Raw genomic sequence first — 21513 nt, forward strand, 5'->3', positions numbered from 1 at the left:
CATGAAGCCACCTGCTGGGCAAAGTGCCTAATTGGATGGAAGTGTGAATTAATTTAAAGTTAACCTAAACTTATTGTTAATCTAAAGAACCTCTTAATGAGACATTGTGATGTTTAAAACACTTTTATAAAAGTTATGCTGTAATCACAAAAGATATACATTATACACAGTCAGCTTGAAATTACCAAAACATCTGCATAGCAATTTAACCTAATCTAACACTAAAACTACCTGCCTTATAGATCGCCAGTAGTGCGGATTACAGTATCATGCCTACATGCCATGCCAGTTCCCATAATCTGCACCTTATTAAGCGTTAAATTACCACAGTTGGTCAGGGGCTTTATAAATACCCAGCTCATTTCCCAACTCTGTGATTCTGAGGTCGATATGCTGAGCTTGTATCTGCCCAGCTTTTACAGCCGACTTATTTGCTGGTCCTCTATGACTCATTTAATCATTTTTTATGGAAAGTTATTTGTTGTTGTTTTTTTATTAGAGTTGTCAGTGGTTGGTGGATTGAGTAGCTGGTATGGCGGTACTTAAGTTCTCCTGCATCCCCCTTCTTTTCTATCCCTTTCTGTGTGAGCTTGCGTTTTGGTGGAGGCTTTATTGATTATACCCATGTGGAGCAATTGCATGGCCTCCTGCATTTACTGTCTTTTTCTTTGTTCTTTGGCAAGCATGTGAAGTGTGTCTTTTCTATGTTTCCTTTGCCCCCCAGGATATGGTTTATTTTCTTTTGTTTTTACTTATTTTCTTATCACTTATTGGGTGATTTATTATTTTAGTTATTATTTTTCTATTTCTTTTTGTGTAAGTTGCTTTGGATAAAAATTATTCACTAAATACCATAAATGTAAAGTATCTAAAATCAAAGCATGTTTATGTAATGTACTACGATAATGGACAATAGATTTAGTATATGATTCAGCCAACAGACCGGGGTCCAGCTGCAGCAGTGCACAAGAAGCCACCTGCTGGGCAAAGTGCCTGGAAGGATGGAAGTGTGAACAAATGTAGAAAAGTTAAGGTTGGTCTGAAAGTTGTTAAGGTTTATCTAAAGAACAAATTCATAAGACCCTGTGACGTTTACACCACTGTCATGAATGGATCATACAAGTCCTGAATTGTTTTGGTGAGATGCTGAAGGCACAAATGAGGTGCAGGTCTTCCTTCCAACTGTGCCCCAGAACTTTCCACAATGGTTAATCCTAGAATACAGTAGCTTACACTCAATTCAATTTTTTGTCAAGCGCTGTCTTTACAACTGTGTCATTGCAATAAATCAAAACATGGTGGTTTGATTTGTCATGAAATCCAGTTTTTGTGAAACCATTTAGTGAAACTCAAGACAACTCTACACTGCTTAATGCTACATCAGCCAAATACCCATCTACATCTATGCTAACTGTGTGTGTCTGAGAAAATCAGTGCCATTCAAGTGTGTGGGTGTGGACACATATGTATGTAGATATGAATTTGTTTATATGTGTTTTTTTAGATGTAGCAATGTGATATGATTAAAACTTCTCCACCCCCTCCTTTTACCCAGGGAGCCTAGTAAGGCCTGGTTTTCACCACATCAGGATACACAGTTGCTTGCTGAATTCCGGTATGAAACGGAGCGCTGGTGCACCGCAAAGGTTTTCTACACACTGATGGCCAGGTGCCCCAACGGACACTTACACATACACACACATTAACATGTACAAACACTGACACTCAAACAGACACATTTTGATAGTTTCAGGATTTTTTTTAATGGAGGGGTATTACCGGCTATATGGGGGTATTGCTATTGATTATTTATTTTTGTAGTCTATGCCCAACCTTAATTTTAAGCATGGTACCCAAGCTCAAATGAGCTTTGTTTGTGTAGCTGCATCATCAGTAGGGATTTTGAGGGGACACACTTTCACTTAACTAGCAAAAGGTTTCCAACTTTTAAATCATTTTCATGTTTATTAATAATCATGGGGCATTTGACCTTTACAACCCCACTTCACCCCACCAAACATATATACACTCCCAATTCATCATATTACCACCTAATTCAACTTAACCACTTTTACCTGATGATGTTCAGAGTCCAGTGCCTATCCCAGAAACACTGTGCACAGGCTGCCAGTCCACTGCATAGATTTTTTTTTGGGTTAGAGGAACCTAAGGAATGGAAAGGAAATATGATGATATTAGGGATGTCTGTCAACAACATGGCTGTTCATGAACAGAAACTAATGTGAAAGGCCTTGTTAAGATTTCTAACACAAAGCTGCCATCTCCTGGCCATGGAGGTCTTACTCAAACCCATCATCATAGTTTAGGCCCTGAGCTGCACTCAGGCCTAGTTGGAACCAGCCGATTGACCAATAGGTTCTTTACAACATAGTGAAATCTAGTTCAGAGTGTTTAAACATAAGCTTTCTATGTGTTACATGATGGGGTTGTGTCTTTCTGTGTGCCCTTATATGGGTTGATAAGTGTGTGTGCTGTCAGCTTTGAGGGGATGTGCTGGGTAACTGTCGCCCACTCTGTGTTTCCGGACTGGGTGCCTGCAGACTGCCGGTTTCCCTTCACCTCTCCTTCTATCTCTCACTCCATCACTCCTTCTATCTCTCTATCACACGAGCCAGGCACTCAGTCAGGATACTGTGGTGACACTGTTTTGACTCTCAGTGGCCAGCTAAACAGCCCAGATACAGTGAAGATGAGAGTGGAGTGATGTGCAGAATACACATTGACAGGCTGGCACAGTATTTTTTTGTTGTCATTCTAACAGCCATAAGGTACAATAAGACCTGGTGTAGTTGCTGATCAAATTCATCTTAAAGATGTAAGGCAGGGTTAAACTCAAGGCTTTGTGCAGGCCGGTACATTTCTTTCACATCAAACAGATTTATTTATGGATTTTATGGACTGGAGCAATGGCATGCAAAATAAGAAAAAGGGCCTTGCCCAAATCGTCCCCACAGTCAAAGGAACATTTCCAAACTTTTAATGTTTTAATGTTTTAATGTTTTACTGATGCTGAAGAGTTAAGGTTTCTTTTTACTGAAAGAGAATCAAACAGAATCTTAAAAAACAGAGTTAGACTTCTCCTGTACCATGTTTACACCTAGAACCTTGCATTCAGAAGATAAAGTTCTAATGGGATCCATCAAACTCAATTTTGACCAATAGGATGCCAAACAGTGACATAATTTTTTACTCCTCAGATCAATCTTTGGCACTGTACATGTTGATTGCGTGATTGTTTTGCTGCTCAGCTACAATAAAAATAAAAATACTGATGGACAGATTTGGGATAACCTTCCTCCCAACGGCAGCAGTAAGTTCATTTTATTTTCATCAACCTCTTTATCCTGGTAAGGGTTGCATCAGGTCCTCCTCTACTGGGAAACACTGGGCACAAGGCAAGGATACCCTGGACAGAGTGGCAATCCATGACAGGGCTTTGGCCATCTCCTCCTCGTACATCCGATCTTATACCTGGATCTCAGCGGCAGTGGGCTAGCGTAGACCGCTGCACCAGTTAAGTGCCGTCAGGTTTTATTTTGTCTTATTCATCCTGCAAACATGTCTTAAGATGTGCAACAGTACGAGGTCGTCGTCGCATTTTTAGTTTCAAAATTCTCCACACATTCTCTATTAGGGACAGGTCAGGACTGCAGGCAGGCCAGTCCAGTACCCATACCCCCTTCTTCCACAGCCATGCCTTTGTAATGTGTGCAGCATGTGGTTTTGCATTGTCTTGTTGATAAACGCATGGACGTCCCTGGAAAAGATGACGTCTTGAAGGCAGCACATGTTGCTCTAAGATCTCAATTTACTTTTCTGCATTAATGCTGCCATCACAAAAGTGTCAATGACCTTTGCCAAGGGCACTGACACAGCCCCATACCATGACAGACCCTGGCTTTTGGACTTGTTACTGAAAACAGTCTGGATGGTCCTGTTCATCTTTGGTCCGGAGCACACGGTGTGCATTTTTTCCAAAAAAGACCTGGAATGCTGATTCATCTGACCACAATACATGTTTCCACTATGTGATGGTTCATCCTAGATGCCTCCGTGCCCAGAGAAGTCGATGCCGCTTCTGGACATGGTTAACATAAGGCTTCTTTTTTGCACAGTAAAGTTTTAAGTGACATTTGTGCATGTAACTCTGTACTGTAGTGCTTGACAAAGGTTTGCCAAAGTAATCCCTCGCCCATGTGGTTATATCAGCTATTGTTAAGTGGCGGTTCTTGATGCAGTGCCGTCTGAGGGCCATCTTAGTTTTTTCACCTCATTACTAGCCCTAAATTGCCCACGTCCAAACTTTTTTTGGAATGTGTTGCAGGCCTGAAATGCAGGAATGGATGTATATTAACAAATGAAATGAAGTTGACCAGACAAAACATGAAATATTTTGGGTTCAAACTGTCTGCAATCAAATAAAAGTCTAAGTAAATGTAAGAAACTCATTTCCATTTCGCATTTTCATAGTATGCCAACTTTTTCTGATTTGGGGTTGTAGCATATAAATAAAACAGAGCCACAAAAGACATTGCATGTACATTTTACCTTGTGGAAGTTTATTTATAAGATTATATTTCCATACTTTTAAATATGACATTGTAACTGATAACAAACAAATATGTTTCACAACATAATAATGTACAACAATAAAACTTATATATAATGTAACGTGTCCATGCATGAAGTTGTGTAGATGAATATTATTTTAGGGCATTTTTGGTCGTGTTTTCATCTCCACACTCTTAAAGGAGTATCTCTCCCCTGTTCTGGAGTCAGTGAGGATGTACCAGGTCCCCCAGTAGATGCCATCTGTGATGCCAGTGTAGCGGCCGCGGTAGTAGCGCCCATTGAGATTAGCAGCCATACAGGAATCAAACCACCAGCCTGCACCATAGTACTGAGCACAGTTACCACCTGTATAGCGGTCATGATCGTGATCGTATGTACTGAAGGCTCTGCCATCGTGGTTGTAGCGTTTACTGTAGCTGAGGGCGTTACCTGCATCCCCCTGGTAATTCTGTGCAGTCAGACGAAACCTGAAAGGTATAATGTGACGAGGAAAAAGTGAGCTGTTTTGCACAGTTGTGTTTTTAATATGTGGATCAGAACTGTACATAAGCATTACAGGTTGGTAGTAGTGCATTACATTAACCTAAGTTCCTCAATTCTTATCAGTCTCTCTGTTCCTGGCACTGAAAAGCACCCCACTGATGCTGCCACCACCATGTTTCACTGTAGGGATTATATTAGCCGGTATTGTTTAATAGATAGTTCTTTGGGCTTTACTGGTTATTGTCTGGACAATGCAGTGTGAACTGTGGGCCCTTATAGATCTTGGTATGTGCCTTTTCAAAGTAGACCATATGGCTAAAAGTAATTGGACGCCTCACCATGAGTTTGCTGGACGTCCTAAAAAAAATGGTATTAAAAACGTCATCTCTATTAGATCCTTTTATCTATAACAACTGTTACTATGTCTGTTTATTCCAAAGCTATATAGAGCAGAAATGAATAAAGTAAATTACTGAAATGCATTAAAAATGTTTTCATACTAAACGAATATTGTAGGATGACAAAATGTCATTTTAATTTAAAACAGTATAATGCACCTAGGACCAAATCATTTACTCAATGAGTCAATTACCATAAATGAGTTATCTCATTTAATATCTGTGCATGCAAGTGTGTTTAAAAAATATCTATACCTTTGATTCTCTCCTGCCACTTTGAAATTGTTATAGTTGGCATGCCGTGTCTGATGGTACCAGTCCTGTAAGGTGATACGGAGTGTGTGTTGTCCAGTGGCTGTGAGAGAGTGCAGCACTGCATTCCCTAACCAGTGCTCCCGCTGTAAAGAACCAAAGCCATCCCTATACTCCTGCCAGGTCCGGTTAAAATCCAGCTGTCCGTCAAATCTACGCTGGAACACTGTCCACCCCCCTCCTGCTGACTCCATATCACACACAACCTGAAGAAAGAAAGAAGCATGAAATACATTGACGAACATGAGAGCACTGATCTCACCATATGTGATCTCACAGTGATCTCACTGTCTCATTCATGTGATATGTATCCTTTAATATATTGACCACACAAAATTATGGAATGTCCTCAGGAAGATGGTAATACCAGGTCTAATTAGGAGTCTTTACACTGATCAACAAGCCACAGACATGACAAAAAATGACAAACAAGTGGTTCCACATTGGCAAAGGAGTTAGACCAGGCTGCATTGTGTCATCAGTCCTGTTTAGCCTGTACACTGTACATATGATAAGAGAAGCAGGACTGGAGGAAAGTTATTGAGAATTCAGGATTGGTAAATACATCAATAACCTACGATATGCAGATGACACAACACTCATAGCAGAAAATCAGGAAGACCTGAGGCCCCATATAAGAAGTTACAGAACAGAATATTGGATTTCAGCTCAGTATGAAAAAGACAATAGTAATGACAACAGGAAAAAATCAATAACTTTACCACTTATGGAGAAGATGCCAAAGTGGTGGACTGCTTTTGGCTACTTGAATCAATTAACAGCAGGATTCAAAAGTCAGGAAATATGACACATGCTGGCACTTGACAGAACAAATTTAATTAATTGGAAAAAAAACAGATGTAATGATTTATCTTTCCAATCAAACACCTTCTCTGTGGTTCTTTATCGATGTAAAAACTGGACTTTATAAAGGTAGAAACATAAATTCTTTAAAATTCTTGAATGTTTGACAGACTTGATGTCAAATCATGATGAAATGAAGCTTTCTGAATGACATTACCATGAGCCAAGAGCTTTCTGGTGATATGGAAAAGCCAACTGAATTAGTGCTGGGAACCTTCACCTTCAGTAATTGTTTGTACAAAGTTGTGTATGTTCTTCAATGTTTGTGGTTTTACTCTAGGTAGTCCATCTCCTCCTGTGAATTCTGGGTAATGAATTCATACCTAAACAATTATATTTGTGCTACCTCTAGTGCTGGTCGCTGAGGATCTGGTTGGATGGTATAAATTCCATTCTCTTTGATTCCATACTCAAAGATCACATAGCAGCTCTGAGGATACAGTCCTGAAGAAGGGGACACTACCAAACACAGAGGAATACAACACAAACTTAGCAAAAAAGATTTTATCATGTATATTTTATGTGTGCATTTAGTTGTGTATGTGGGTGTGTTCATGTGTGTGTGACTTTACCTGTTGGAGGTCTTTGTATTGCTGGTTCTGGGCCAGACTGTGTGATGCTCTTTAACAACAATAGCAAATCTTTTTGTCCATTTCTCCCCACTGCTGCCCCCTCTAAGAGATATAAGAAATGGTCGTTGGCTATTTGATTTATGGTCTGCTCTGTTTACGAGTTGTTAAAAGGTTAAATAAAGAGTGCCTAAAGGTTGTTCCTGGGTTAATTAGAGGTTGTTTAAGTATCAGTTTTTGCTGCAATCACACATTCCTAAGAGCACTACAGCCATTACCCTTTGTTTACATTCTGTGTGTGTAAAAGGACGGATTTCATTTAACAGTGAGAGGAGTGAGAGAAAAACATACAAGGTTAAATGTACACAGATGAGCCAAAACATTAGGTCCACCCAAAAAATGTGCTAAGCAATGTTTACGTTCATGGTAAATGTTGAGCTGATGTAAGTTACTTATAGTACACCAGATTAATGCAGCAGATGTGGAACGAATAGAAACCTGAGTGACTTTGATACAAGCCAGATTAAGTGGGCTATAGTATCTCTGACATCATTTGCACTGACAATGGTCAAAAGAGGGACAAGACACAAACAGCCAACATGTTGTTGCCCAAGACTAATTGATGACTCTTTTATCCTTCAGGACTCCTAAAGTGGTTGGAAGTCCCTGTTGAGTCTGGTTTCTCTTAAGGTTTCTTCATTGTAATTTTAAGTGAGTTTTTTTTCTTGCCACCATTGCCCTCGGCTTGCTCAACACAGGTTCCTTGGTTTTTAGTCCTGGATTCTTTAAGCTGTTTTGAGACAATGTCTAATGCAACAAGCACTATAATAATATACAAAAATTTGACTTGCCATGATGCAAAAGGACATAACGGCTATGGTGCCTTGCATGAACCAACAAAAAGTTTACTGTGGCTCAAACGGTTGAGAATTTCAACACTGGTAATGAGGTACATGTTTCACAACACACAATGCATTAAACTCTTCTGTATATGGGGCCATGTAGTCGCAGACCAGTGAAAGTCCCAGTGCTAACTCTTGTTTAACATTGACAGCACCTGGACATAAGGGCAATGGAAGAAGGTGAACAGGTCCAACAAATCCTGTTTTCTTCAAATTTATGTAGATGGCCAGGCAGGTGTGTTTTGTTTACACAACACCAAGTTGCACCTTAATACAATCCATGTTGCAACATAAAGAAGTTAAAGGACCTGTTGGTAATGACCTGGTACCAGATACCACTGAATTCCTTTGTCTTCTAGAGTCAAAGGCTCTGTTTTGACAGCAGTTTAGGCAAGTTGTCCTAATGTTTTGGCTCTTTTGTTTAATCCGCTATTCTGTGCATATATGAAGTGGTCATTAGGACCATATAAAGTGTGGATTACACTGACCTAGCCTGCTTGCCATTTCTCTAAGCCTCTGACTATGGCAGTGCAGGTCACACTCAGTCAGTACAGCCGTCATCAAAGCCAAAATGGCTGCCAGGGAATCGGCTCCATCGCCTCGCTTTCCTGTTGCAGGTTCATGCTGTTTCATACATTTCTGCAGCTGCACCAGACGTTCTGACATAGATAATGCCTAAAGAATTCATGCACGAGACAACTGATTGAAGTTAATAGTAAATAACTGATTAAATGATTCATTTATTAAACACTTTCATTTCTTAAACATTTTATTGTAAACATATTTAACTGAAATGTGTAAATTGTTTTATGTCAACTACAATATGGGCAACACAGTACACAGAGGTTGAATGGGTGCCTTACACAAAGGTTCTTCAAAAAGTTACCTCACTTTTTTAAACTCACTTTTCTACACAGTCACCTTCCGATGCATTTTTCCCAGCGTCATATAAACTTTTTAATGCCATCAGCAAAAATGTTGTTGGTTGAGCGTATAGCCACTGATGCACCGCTGCTTTCACATCATCATCACATGAAAATCATCTTCCTCTTAAAGCTTCTTTAAGCGGTCCAAAAAGGTGATCAGATGATGTTAAATCCAGACTATAAGCTCTCTTCCATTTTCTCAGACACGACCAATTACTATTCCTCCCACCCGCACTGTTTCCAATGAAAAAAAAAGTGCAGAAACTTTTTGAAGATCCCTCGTAGCAACATTAGTACTTCTTCTAAAGCATGGATTTGATGTACTGGGTTTTATTTTACCTTTAAACTTGAGAGAGTAAATGTGTGGGTATTTGTCACCCTGAAAGAAACTGGCCAGGATGTCCAGTGTTTTAGGTGGAATTGGATAATGTGATAAAAAAACTATTAAATAAACAAGTATGTGCAATTGTATATTAATTTATCATTGTGGTCTGTAATTGCAGAAACAAAGTAAACATCTAAAGTAATGCAGCAGTTGACAGTGAGACTTGGTGTTTTCTTTTAGTACTTGCATAGAAAACACACGTAAATTACACAACAATTAAATTTGCCAATTTTATCAGTACATTGTGAAAAAGATTAAATGCATTTTATTTTCTCAATAAAAAGCAGCAAAGTTGCGGAATTCATTAAAGTTATTAATACTTAAGATCTGCAGGATACTTAAAAGTGTATGTAAATTTGTGACCTTAGCTGTGACATGCACATAAAAACATGTATGAAGACTTACCTGAGTGTTTTTGTGCCGATTATCCTGGGGTTTTTTGTCCCGTATGTGTGTGAGGTGTGTTTTTGAGGGAGACGTTGTTACACTGCATCCCCCCTCACACCTTTTGTTAAGTGGCCTAGCCACCAAACTGTCCCGCTGACACTGTACATATACACACATCACACACACACACAGCAAAAACCAGTGCAAAAAGCATACACACGCACGAACACTGATTAGGCCACTCATGGGGAAAAACAGAGAGTGACTTCACCAAACTGTCCTAAAATCTGCTCCCTTTTAACAACCTCTTTTTTGGCTCCTTAGCACTCCAGTGTCTTAGTTAATAAATATTTGCTTCTTGATTTTCCTCCAAATCAGTGTCCACATTAGATGACGTTGCATATCTTTCCAACGCTCAGTTCTTTGTTTCTAAGCCGTTGTTACACAAATTCCCTTGCTGACTTTTCTCTACTCTGAAGTAACCTTCACTGTCTCATCTCACTGTCTCTTCTGCTGTCTTTCTCTGCTTACCTGATGTTTTCTTTCCCTCAGCTATCCCTCCCTCCTTTTCCTCCTTCCCTCTCTTTGTAAGTTTTTTGCTCAGATTCCTAGATACCTCTGCTTTTCTTGCTCTATAATGAAGTAATGCTCCCTGCCTATCATAAGCACACAATTACCTATACTAATTTGCTTGACTGATCACATAAATTTATTTCCACCCCGTAACTCAACTGTACTGTTATTTTCTGGACAAATTTGCTAGCTGGGTTTGGTGGAGATGATTTCAGACAAGTGTACTGCATGATAAGAAATTATCCTGCCATGCTCTGTGGCATGTAACAGCAGTGCATTTCCATCCCCTACAGAAAGTCAGTCATGCCTGTTTAGGCGCCCTACTGACAGCCTGACAAAATGGATCATAGATCTCAGCAGTGGCAGGCTTGGGCATTACTGCGGCATCTAAGTGCTGAGCCATGCGATTTTGACTACAGCAAAGGGCTACTAGAAATCTGAATTACCATGAAAAAAACATGAATTAACAGCTTTATACATGTACACTAAGCTATTAACGTGACCTCCTTTGTGATCTATGTAGTGTTTGTTGAACTTCCTAAAAGCCATAAAACAGAAAGAAGAGAATTTGAGGAATTCCTCGTAAGCTTTATTGCTTTTATTTACATTCCCCCTGCACAAACAAACATTCACACGTACACCATCTGAATGACCTGACCTCCACTACACTCTGACTTTTGACCTTTCTTGTTCTAGATGAGAAAGGTGCTAGACATGTCCTTGTGGGGTTTAAAGATGTGTGTTTACTTTGTGTTTAAGGTGGCAGTGAAACAGCCACACAGGACAGAATGATTGATTGAAACCTTGGTATGGCCAACCAGTTAAATGCTACCCTCGTGTGCCCTTAATTAGTTCTTTTGTATGTCTTCATTTGCACATGTGCACTGCAGTGAGAAAAACATAAACTTACTTGAGGATGTATGCCAAATCTACATTACCATACTAAATAGAATGTCAAACATTACCTCATTTATCATATGGTAATCTTATTGTTTAAATAGAGACATTTGAAATAGGTGCAGGCACACTCTTTCTCATGTGCTGTTATTATACCATATACTTTTTATCATTGTAGTTAAGGTTTAAATGATTTAATTTCTTACTCTATTCACCATCAAAACATGAGTTAGAACTGTTTCATATTTTAAAAAAGAATGTACACACTAGCATCTTTACAATGACTCTGTAAACATACACTACATAGACAGTGTTGTATGCACACTCCTAAATATTGAGGTTCAGTTGATTAAGGATTTATCATCCATCAATGTGGCACAGTCAATGCTTTAACCCATAATGTGAATTACACATCTACACATCTGCACAATTACACAATCTACACAATTACACAACTGCACATCTGCACCTTTAACCCATAATGTGAATTACACATGCTAATTGTTTACAGGTATGAATGTGTGAAAGTGTGTGTTAGAGAGAGAGAGTATATGTGTGTGTGTGTGTGTGTGTGGGTGGGTGTGTGTGTGTGTGTGTGTGTTTAAGACTGTCCTTATTGTATTTATCGTGCGCTGCTTGCATCTGTATAACCAAAGTAAAATTCCTTGTATGTGTGAGCATACTCGGCCAATAAAGTCTGATTCTGATTCTGCTTGGTTTTAAAATGTAACTTATCTTTTAACAAATTTATCTTGAAGAGAATCACAGTGGGTCTGAGATCTGTTCTAGAAACACTACATTCATTACAGGACTTATACTACACACAAATGTACTCACTCACTCACACCTAGGGGCAATTTATTAATGCCATTCAGCCTGCTGGTATGTACAGTGTATCACAAAAGTGAGTACACCCCTCACATTTCTGCAAATATTTCATTATATCTTTTCATGGGACAACACTATAGAAATAAAACTTGGATATAACTTAGAGTAGTCAGTGTACAACTTGTATAGCGGTGCAGATTTACTGTCTTCTAAAAATAACTCAACACACAGCCATTAATGTCTAAATGGCTGGCAACATAAGTGAGTACACCCCACAGTGAACATGTCCAAATTGTGCCCAAAGTGTCAATATTTTGTGTGACCACCATTATTATCCAGCACTGCCTTAACCCTCCTGGGCATGGAATTCACCAGAGCTGCACAGGTTGCTACTGGAATCCTCTTCCACTCCTCCATGATGACATCACGGAGCTTTTGGATGTTCGACACCTTGAACTCCTCCACCTTCCACTTGAGGATGCGCCACAGGTGCTCAATTGGGTTTAGTCCATCACCTTTACCTTCAGCTTCCTCAGCAAGGCAGTTGTCATCTTGGAGGTTTGTGTTTGGGGTCGTTATCCTGTTGGAAAACTGCCATGAGTTTTTGCCAGTTTTCGAAGGGAGGGGATCATGCTCTGTTTCAGAATGTCACAGTACATGTTGGAATTCATGTTTCCCTCAATGAACTGCAGCTCCCCAGTGCCTGCAACACTCATGCAGCCCAAGACCATGATGCTACCACCACCATGCTTGACTGTAGGCAAGATACAGTTGTCTTGGTACTTCTCACCTGGGCGCCGCCACACATGCTGGACACCATCTGAGCCAAACAAGTTTATCTTGGTGTCGTCAGACTGTCATCAGTCCATGTTCTTGGACTGCTTGTTTTCAGCAAACTGTTTGCTGGCTTTCTTGTGCGTCAGCTTCCTTCTGGGATGACGACCATGCAGACCGAGTTGATACAGTGTGGTCTGAGCACTGACAGGCTGACCTCCCACATCTTCAACCTCTGCAGCAATGCTGGCAGCACTCATGTGTCTATTTTTTAAAGCCAACCTCTGGATATGACGCCGAACACGTGGACTCAACTTCTTTGGTCGAGCCTGGCGAAGCCTGTTCCGAGTGGAACCTGTCCTGGAAAACCGCTGTATGACCTTGGCCACCATGCTGTAGCTCAGTTTCAGGGTGTTAGCAATCTTCTTATAGCCCAGGCCATCTTTGTGGAGAGCAACAATTCTATTTCTCACATCCTCAGAGAGTTCTTTGCCATGAGGTGCCATGTTGAATATCCAGTGGCCAGTATGAGAGAATTGTACCCAAAACACCAAATTTAACAGCCCTGCTCCCCATTTACACCTGGGACCTTGACACATGACACCAGGGAGGGACAACGACATATTTGGGCACAATTTGGACATGTTCACTGTGGGGTGTACTCACTTATGTTGCCAGCTATTTAGACATTAATGGCTGTGTGTTGAGTTATTTTCAGAAGACAGTAAATCTACACTGCTATACAAGCTGTACACTGACTACTCTAAGTTATATCCAAGTTTCATGTCTTTAGTGTTGTCCCATGAAAAGATATAATAAAATATTTGCAGAAATGTGAGGGGTGTACTCACTTTTGTGATACACTGTATTTGTGAGGTAAAAGAAAGCCAGAGAACCAGGAAAAGACCCACATGCACATAGAAGTAAATCTACAAAACTCTAACAAGCAAGGAGCTGTTTGGCACCAAGATTACCTGCTGTGCCACTGTGCCCCCCAGTGTAATAATGGCAAAAGTGGATAAATCTAGAAGGTCTACTGTTGTGGAAGACCACGCGACAAAACTGGTAACTGCTTATGAGCAAAGCACAAAAAATCCTCAAGCCTCAGTTGCAACACTTAGTAAGTTCTAAAATGTATTTGGTAGCAAAACCAGCATACTTATTATTTATTAGTAGGTTTATGGTTTTTATAGTCAAGCAGCTCTACCTAAGTGTATAATCATCATGTGCGAATAACAGCTTGACCTTAGACATTGGACTCTGGAGCAACATAAATCCATTCCCCGAAGAATGCTGTTTGCCTTGATCTTAACACCATCCACCCACCACCTTTGGGATGAAATGGAATATTTTATTTATTTATTAGGATTTTAATGTCATGTTTTGCACACTTTGTTTACATTCTTGACAGGACAGTTACTCATTACACAAGATTCATCAATTCACAAGTTAGATGTCAAACACGTCATGGACAATTTTGTATCTCCTATTCACCTTACACCAATCTTTTTCATAGTTCCACAAGTTAGCATAACAACAAACTAGTCCCACCACTTGAGTTCACAAACACGAATATTAGTAACATGTGTTTCTATAAATAATGTACACTGGATGGATTCTGTATGGTCTTTGGGTGTTTGTATCCACACATTCTCATAGTTTTCTGTTTTCTGTTTTAACGCTTTTTATTGAGTGATAGACGGTTAATCACAAAATATTTTAATGAGTGACTCAGTTTAATACTAAAAGCTAAAGTTGTTTGTTTATTTATTGGGATTTTAATGTCATGTTTTATACGTTGGTTACATTCATAGCAGGAGCAGTAGTTACTCATTACTCAAGGTTAATCAGTTCACAAGTTTAATGTTAAACACAGTCATGGACAATTTTGTATCTCCAATTCACCTCACTGCAAGTCTGTGGTCTGTGGGAGGAAACCGGAGCACCCGGAGGAAACCCACGCAGACATGGGGAGAACATGCAAACTCCACACAGAAAGGACTCAGGCTGCCCCACCTGGGGATCGAACTCAGGACCTTCTTACTGTCAGTGCTACCCACTAAGCCACCGTGCCGCCCCCAAATGGGAATACAGGTGGCAGATGTCTCTTAATGCGGCAATGCAGACACCAAAGGAAAACATTCTTTTTTGGCTATTTTATTAGTAGAAAACGCTTATGCCAAAGCTTTTTGCAAGGAAAATGTCTAAGAAACCTGAACCAATCACTCCAGCCTCACATTTCCATAGTTCCACAAGTTACATAACAACAAACTAGTCCCACCAGTTGAGTTCACAAACACGAATATTACTAACATCTGTTTCTATAAATAATGTACACTGAATGGATTCTGTATGGTCTTTGGTTGTTTGTATCCACACATTCTCATGGTTTTCTGTTTTAACACATTTTACTGGGTGATGGATGAAATTTTTTAATGTGTGACAGTTTCAGTTTAATACTAAGGGTTAAAGTTGTTTGTTTGTTTATTGGGATTTTAACATCATGTTTTACACTTTGGTTACATTCATGACAGGAGCAGTAGTTACTCATTACATAAGATTCATCAGTTCACAAGTTTAATGTTAAACACAGTCATGGACAATTTTGTATCTCCAGTTCACGTCACTGCATGTCTTTGGACTGTGGGAGGAAACCGGAGCTCCCGGAGGAAACCCACGCAGACACGGGGAGAACATGCAAACTCCAAACGGAAAGGACCCAGACCGCCCCACCTGTGGATTGACTCCATGACCTTCTTACTGTGAGGCGACAGTGCTACCCACTAAGCCACCGTGCCACCCCCGAATTGGAATACAGGTGGCAGGTGGCTCTTAATGCGGCAGTGCAGACACCAAAGGAGAACGTTCTTGTTTGGGTATTTTATTAGTAGAAAAAGCTTATGCCAAAGCTTTTTGACAATTTTTGACAATCTCCAGTTCACCTCACTGCATGTCTGTGGACTGTGGGAGGAAACCGGAGCTCCCGGAGGCAACCCACGCAGACATGGGGAGAACATGCAAACTCCACACAGAAAGGACCCGCACCGCCCCACCTGGGGATCGAACCCAGGACCTGAAACTCGCCCTCTGATTGGTCTGGATCCGCCACAGCTTGGTATTATATGGTTTATTATGACCAATCAGATTAATCTGGGCGGGTTTAATGGGTATGGACACGTGCTCGCACGTCATCAGTGTTGTCACGGGAATGTGAGGAGGAAGTGAGAGAAGGAAGACGAGAGACCAGCAAGAAAATACAAGTAAGAGTGTTAATTCGACAGCCTTTTTAAATACTTGACATAAGTAAGACATAAACACGGTGTAACAAGTATTTAAACTAATTTAATTATAAAATTAGTGTAGTTTTAAACAGTAGCGTTTTATATTAGGTTGCTTTTAAACAGAAATGGGCGAGAGGTAACATGTTCACTTACAGCTAACAAGCAGTAAACACATCTGCTCTGACTGAACCATACCTGTGTGTGTGTGTGTGTGTGTGTGTGTGTGTGTGTGTGTGTGTGTGTGTGTGTGTGTGTGTGTGTGTGTGTGTGTGTGTGTGTGTGTGTGTGTGTGTGTGTGTGTGTGTGTGTGTGTGTGTGTGTGTGTGTGTGTGTGTGATTTATTGTATCTGTGTATTTATTTCAGAGCAGGTATTACATATTGTTCGTTTGTTTATATTTACAGGCATGTCTTACATAATTTGCTGTACTTACCCTAGGAACAGTGGTTTTATATTTAAACAGTGTGTAATATGTTATTTAAACATGTTTTCTTAATCCCAGTCAGCATGGCATCCAGGAAGAAAGTTCTGTTGAAAGTCATCATCCTTGGTGACTCAGGGTAAGTGCATATGTGTGATTTTAGTGTCATGATGTAGATTGAGGCCAAAGTGCACGTTTTTTGCACCCACACACTGTCATTGTAACAACACAACTACAGTTTTCATATACTGGATGATGATGGGGCATCTGATGTTTAAAACTGATTTTGCACTTAGGCAATATAGGCAGAGACATTAGGTCCTAGTTGAAACAGCTATTCTTAAGATGATACTCACAAATGGAATGTATGGCAATTTTCATTCTCATCATTATTCATTCAGTTAATGGTAGCCAACTGAGTTTCCTGTTGATTAGGGATGTAACGATTCACCGCAAGACAGGTAATAACTGATTCAAAAATTCCACTATTTAACTCGATTTGACATGTAAAATGAATCAATATTCACTTGAAACAGCAGAGGGCACTGGCGCTATATACCTGGCCTGGTTTACGTCACTGGCGCTATATGCCTGGTTGCCAAATTTGGGGTTTTTCAGCCAAATTGGGCTTAATTCAAAATTGTTTTGCATAGTTTGTACCTACCTCTGAAATAAAAGGGCATTAATTATTTGGATAAATAAAAGATAATCACAAATACAGTATTTTGTTTCCTTTTTTAAAAGAGAAATAATAAAAGGAAACTTTGTCATAATTTGTCCTCAATTTCAGTTAAAAAAATCGGGAAAAAATCGCATCGTGAACCCAGTATCGTGAATCGCATCGTGGGTAGAGTGTATCGTTACATCCTGTTACAATAGCAAAATAGCATAGTGACTTAATTAATATACTTATGATAATGTGACAAAAGTAAACATAAATAAGGCTCTTGAGGGACAAAGTAATACATCTGCAGCATCTTAATTTTTATTTTTTTATTTTAATGACAATATTATAGATGCACAGTAACATGACCCATAAATGCTTGAAAAATTCTTCCAAAGCATTCTCTTACATCTGGTCTGTTGGAGCATATAGAAAACCCAACAAACAGGGTTAAGTTTAAAATTTGATTTGAATACAGTTTTTACTGTAATCTTTCTGTTAGGGCACTGAACCACTTAGCAAGCAGTTCTTGCTAGTAATAATATTTGTCAATAGTTTAACAATAAGCAGGTAGAAATGTTCTTGTTTCTTTAGGTTGGTTCAGCTAGTTTTGTAATCTGTCCCCTCATGCGCAAGTATTTGAACAGCCCAGTCTCACTTTAGCATTTCAGCTTTAAACCTCTGACCATTTTTTTTATAGTTGTAGTATTTTTTTTTGCTGACCTTAACATAACTAATGAATGAGGGCCCTTATATGGACCACTTTGAGCATTGTCATTTTACATCAGCTTAATTTGAATTCTAAGTGTTGTATTAATTATATTAATATTTTGCAACCCTGGTCTAAAAAAAATAAAAAAAATATGAGAAAGTTACATATTTCACCAAAAGTGTTGGAAATTCCTATTTCCTCATTTAAGTTCTCTCTGTCTCTCTCATTCACTTTCTCACCTTTTCTCTCTCTTTCTCTCTCTGCAGTGTTGGAAAAACATCATTAATGAACCAGTATGTTAACAAAAAGTTCAGTAATCAGTACAAAGCTACAATAGGAGCTGACTTTTTGACAAAAGAAGTGATGGTTGAAGACAAACTTGTTACTCTACAGGTAATTACTTAAACAATTAATAAATCAATTATTGTCTAATTACACCTTTACACCTGATTTATATATTAAAGTGGTTTATTGTACAGTTTTATAGCTGTATTTCCCCTTTTCAGATTATGAGTTATTAGTTAATATTAGTTAATGTATTAGTTTTGTCTTTGGACTTTGTATAAACAAAATGTATCAACATTTAATAACCAGACATATGTGATTTAATTAATTCCCAAATCCCATTATTCATACTGCTTCTGTCTTGAACAGATTTGGGACACAGCTGGACAGGAGCGGTTTCAGTCTCTGGGAGTGGCATTTTATCGTGGGGCTGACTGTTGTGTGCTGGTTTTTGATGTCACTGCTCCCACCACCTTTAAAACGCTGGACTCCTGGAGAGATGAGTTTTTGATTCAAGCTAGCCCTCGCGACCCAGACAACTTCCCTTTTGTGGTGCTCGGCAACAAGGTTGACCTGGAAAACAGACAGGTTGGTACAATGTTAACCTAATGATAGTTAATAGTAGAAAAATGTAGTCCCTATAAAAAATTACTGTAAACAAGTTCAATAAATTATGTTTGCATACTAAATTGTAATGATTAACTACATGACACAAGCTGCCTGTCCTAAAACCTAACATGACTTTGTAAGGCAGATTTTGTTATGTATCCTAAATCAATGCATTATTGTACATTGATGCATTAATGCATTTTAATACTTGTAAGGCCCACATTAATTTTTTTTGGGCTGTTTGTAGTGTTTGTAATTCACCTATATGTATTTATATTTGCACACTTGCAAAGAAATATGCAGTTTTTACTGGATTTTCACATTTATTACCCATAAAATGTGGTCTGTTTGTCATGTAATTCTGGCTTATATAATAACACTATTGTTATAGCACACACAGATTTTTTTAATAGATTGAAAAAACTTTATTTAATACACACGTGTGTGTGTGTGTGTGTGTGTGTGTGTGTGTGTGTGTGTGTGTATATGTGTGTGTGTGTGTGTATATGTGTATGTGTGTATGTATGTGTGTTTTGCAATTCTGTTACATCACCATTTCAATTCGGGAACTGAGAATACTAATTGTTGCAGTTTATGATTGTAAGATCTTGCCATAAAATTCAAGACTGTTGAGACAAGACTTCAGCTGCTTAACAGTCCGTGGTCGTCGTTGTCTGAACATTAATAACCTACCATATGCAGATGACGGAACAGTTTTGGCACAAATATGAGGGCCCTTAAAATAAGTTAAGTTAATAAGTTACAGAACAGACTGAATATATTGGACTTCAGCTCAGTATGAAAAAGACAAAAGTCATGAAAACAGGCAAGATCAATAACTTTACCACTGATGGAGAGGATGTGGTGGATAGCTTTTGGCTACTTGGATCAATTATTATTAGCAAAGGATTTAGCAGTCAGGAAATACAACACAGACTGGAAAACATCTTCAGATGTAATGATTTTTTTTCCAAACAAAGATTGGAATTGTTCCGACTATGGTCTTCTCTGTGGTTCTTTACGGATGTGACAATAAAAAAGCAGGACAGGAATATTAATGCTTTTAAATTTTGGTGCTGGTGAAGACTTTTGAAAGTACCTTGGATGGCAAAGAAGACAAACAAATTAATCTTCAATCAAATCAAACATAACCTCTCACTCGAAACCCAAGTTAACCAGAATGCAGCTTTATTGTGTAGAATTTGAGAAATAATGATTATTTCTATGAATGAATAATGTCATTATGACGCCTGATGACCCAAACAGAAAAAGGATGTTCTGAAAAAACACTGTTTATGGTCACAAAAAATTTGGCTAGCAGAACCTAATAATAATTATTATTGAATTTAATGCATGATATTTGACCAGGGATGTTCAAGGTTTTGGATTAGACTGTGTATAGGTTATTTCTATAGACAGGGGCAAATTCTTCCAGAATAAATTGTTCAGTCTGTGCAAAAATGTGTGTAAGCTATAAATAATGACAGTATTGTATCTGTATTTCAGGTGTTGACAAAGCGAGCACAGGCCTGGTGTCAGAGTAAAAACAACATACCCTACTTTGAAACCAGTGCAAAAGAGGCCATAAATGTGGAACAGGCATTTCAAACTATTGCCAGCAATGCCTTAAAACAGGTTAGCTGAAAGCAATGTTACGTAGAACAGCATAACTACTTGTTGCCCATTCATAGACAGCACTGTAATCGGTTGTTATTTCTTTCTCTCCCTGGCTCTAGGAGACCGAAGTGGAGCTGTATAATGAGTTTCCTGAGCCGATTAAGTTGGACCGAAACAGCAGCTCAAGCTCATCAGAGCAAAGCTGCAGCTGCTGAGACATGTTTACATAGACACTAACATGAACTGTTTGATGGAAACAGATTTGCACATTCTAATCTTTTTGTTTAGACTTTTACTCAAAGGCATACACACTTTTATTCATTGTCTAGCTAATTAACTCTTCTTGGGTAAGACAACAGGCTGGCAGAAAACTGAAAGAAATTATAGTGAAATTAAGCCTCATTTACAAAAATGCAACATTCTTCTACAATTGTTAAAATTGTTTATTTTTTTACAAGGTTTCACACTGGAGCACAGGTTTCCACACATTTATCACTCAGCCTATTAGTTTATTCTCTGTTTATTATATTACTGTATTCAGCTTTTTGTTGGCACTCAATTTGTTGGGGCTAATGTAGGTTACAATTAAACATTTCACCATTTTAGCTATGTCTGTATCTATATGTATTGATCAAACTAATTTGTAATAATAAACACTGAGTTATCTGACTGAGGACCAACAAACCAAAGAAGTTTGTTGGTCTTCTTTTAGAAATGGGTTACTTTAAAACTAAAAATTATGAACCAGAAGTGATCACAATTGTTAGCAAGCCTATAAAAATTCTAACCATGTATGTCTTAAGCAGATTCCATTGATCACATATATAGTAAACATCATGTCTTTTAGGAACATTGTGTCTTTTTATAGAGTTTATTACATATCTTAGAAGTTAAGGTTATAAAAGGACAACAAGCATGGGTACAAGGTAGCTGTACTTAATAAATTGGCACCCATTGTGGAGGGAGATCTTGTGTATATTGTCATCTGTCATGCCCAGTATGGGGTAATGGTCTCTGATTACTGATGTAATACT

The 21513-nt window shown here is 38.8% G+C and overlaps 2 protein-coding genes across 2 annotated transcripts; one reads left to right on the plus strand and one right to left on the minus strand.

Moving 5' to 3' along the window:
- Positions 1 to 4729: 4729 nt before the first annotated feature.
- On the minus strand, positions 4730 to 10065 carry si:ch211-157b11.8 (microfibril-associated glycoprotein 4). Its single transcript, XM_062996997.1, has 6 exons — positions 9838 to 10065; positions 8610 to 8796; positions 7223 to 7324; positions 6997 to 7109; positions 5730 to 5992; positions 4730 to 5060 (listed from the first exon to the last, which is right to left on the minus strand). Exons 1-6 carry the CDS (start codon positions 10063 to 10065, stop codon positions 4730 to 4732), a joined length of 1224 nt encoding a protein of 407 aa, XP_062853067.1.
- Positions 10066 to 16092: 6027 nt separating this feature from the next.
- LOC134316593 (ras-related protein rab7-like) lies at positions 16093 to 21084 on the plus strand. Its single transcript, XM_062996998.1, has 6 exons — positions 16093 to 16151; positions 16674 to 16731; positions 18235 to 18361; positions 18623 to 18841; positions 20369 to 20497; positions 20599 to 21084. Exons 2-6 carry the CDS (start codon positions 16679 to 16681, stop codon positions 20692 to 20694), a joined length of 624 nt encoding a protein of 207 aa, XP_062853068.1. The 5' UTR covers positions 16093 to 16151; positions 16674 to 16678; the 3' UTR covers positions 20695 to 21084.
- The last annotated feature ends 429 nt before the right edge of the window (positions 21085 to 21513 follow it).

The sequence above is a fragment of the Trichomycterus rosablanca genome, chromosome 6 (genome assembly GCF_030014385.1).
Source record: "Trichomycterus rosablanca isolate fTriRos1 chromosome 6, fTriRos1.hap1, whole genome shotgun sequence".
Taxonomy (NCBI): Eukaryota; Metazoa; Chordata; class Actinopteri; order Siluriformes; family Trichomycteridae; genus Trichomycterus; species Trichomycterus rosablanca.

What these genes read in the sequence shown, in the direction of transcription:
- LOC134316593 (XM_062996998.1), top strand. Translation starts at nt 16,679, where the DNA reads ATGGCATCCAGGAAGAAAGTTCTGTTGAAAGTCATCATCCTTGGTGAC. An exon ending in ATCATCCTTGGTGACTCAGG is followed by an intron (nt 16,732 to 18,234) that starts GTAAGTGCATAT and finishes CTCTCTCTGCAG; the next exon opens with TGTTGGAAAAACATCATTAA. An exon ending in ACAAACTTGTTACTCTACAG is followed by an intron (nt 18,362 to 18,622) that starts GTAATTACTTAA and finishes TGTCTTGAACAG; the next exon opens with ATTTGGGACACAGCTGGACA.
- si:ch211-157b11.8 (XM_062996997.1), bottom strand. Translation starts at nt 10,065, where the DNA reads ATGAGTGGCCTAATCAGTGTTCGTGCGTGTGTATGCTTTTTGCACTGG. An exon ending in ATCGGCACAAAAACACTCAG is followed by an intron (nt 8,797 to 9,837) that starts GTAAGTCTTCAT and finishes TGAATTCTTTAG; the next exon opens with GCATTATCTATGTCAGAACG. An exon ending in GTGGCAGGAGAGAATCAAAG is followed by an intron (nt 5,061 to 5,729) that starts GTATAGATATTT and finishes TATACCTTTCAG; the next exon opens with GTTTCGTCTGACTGCACAGA.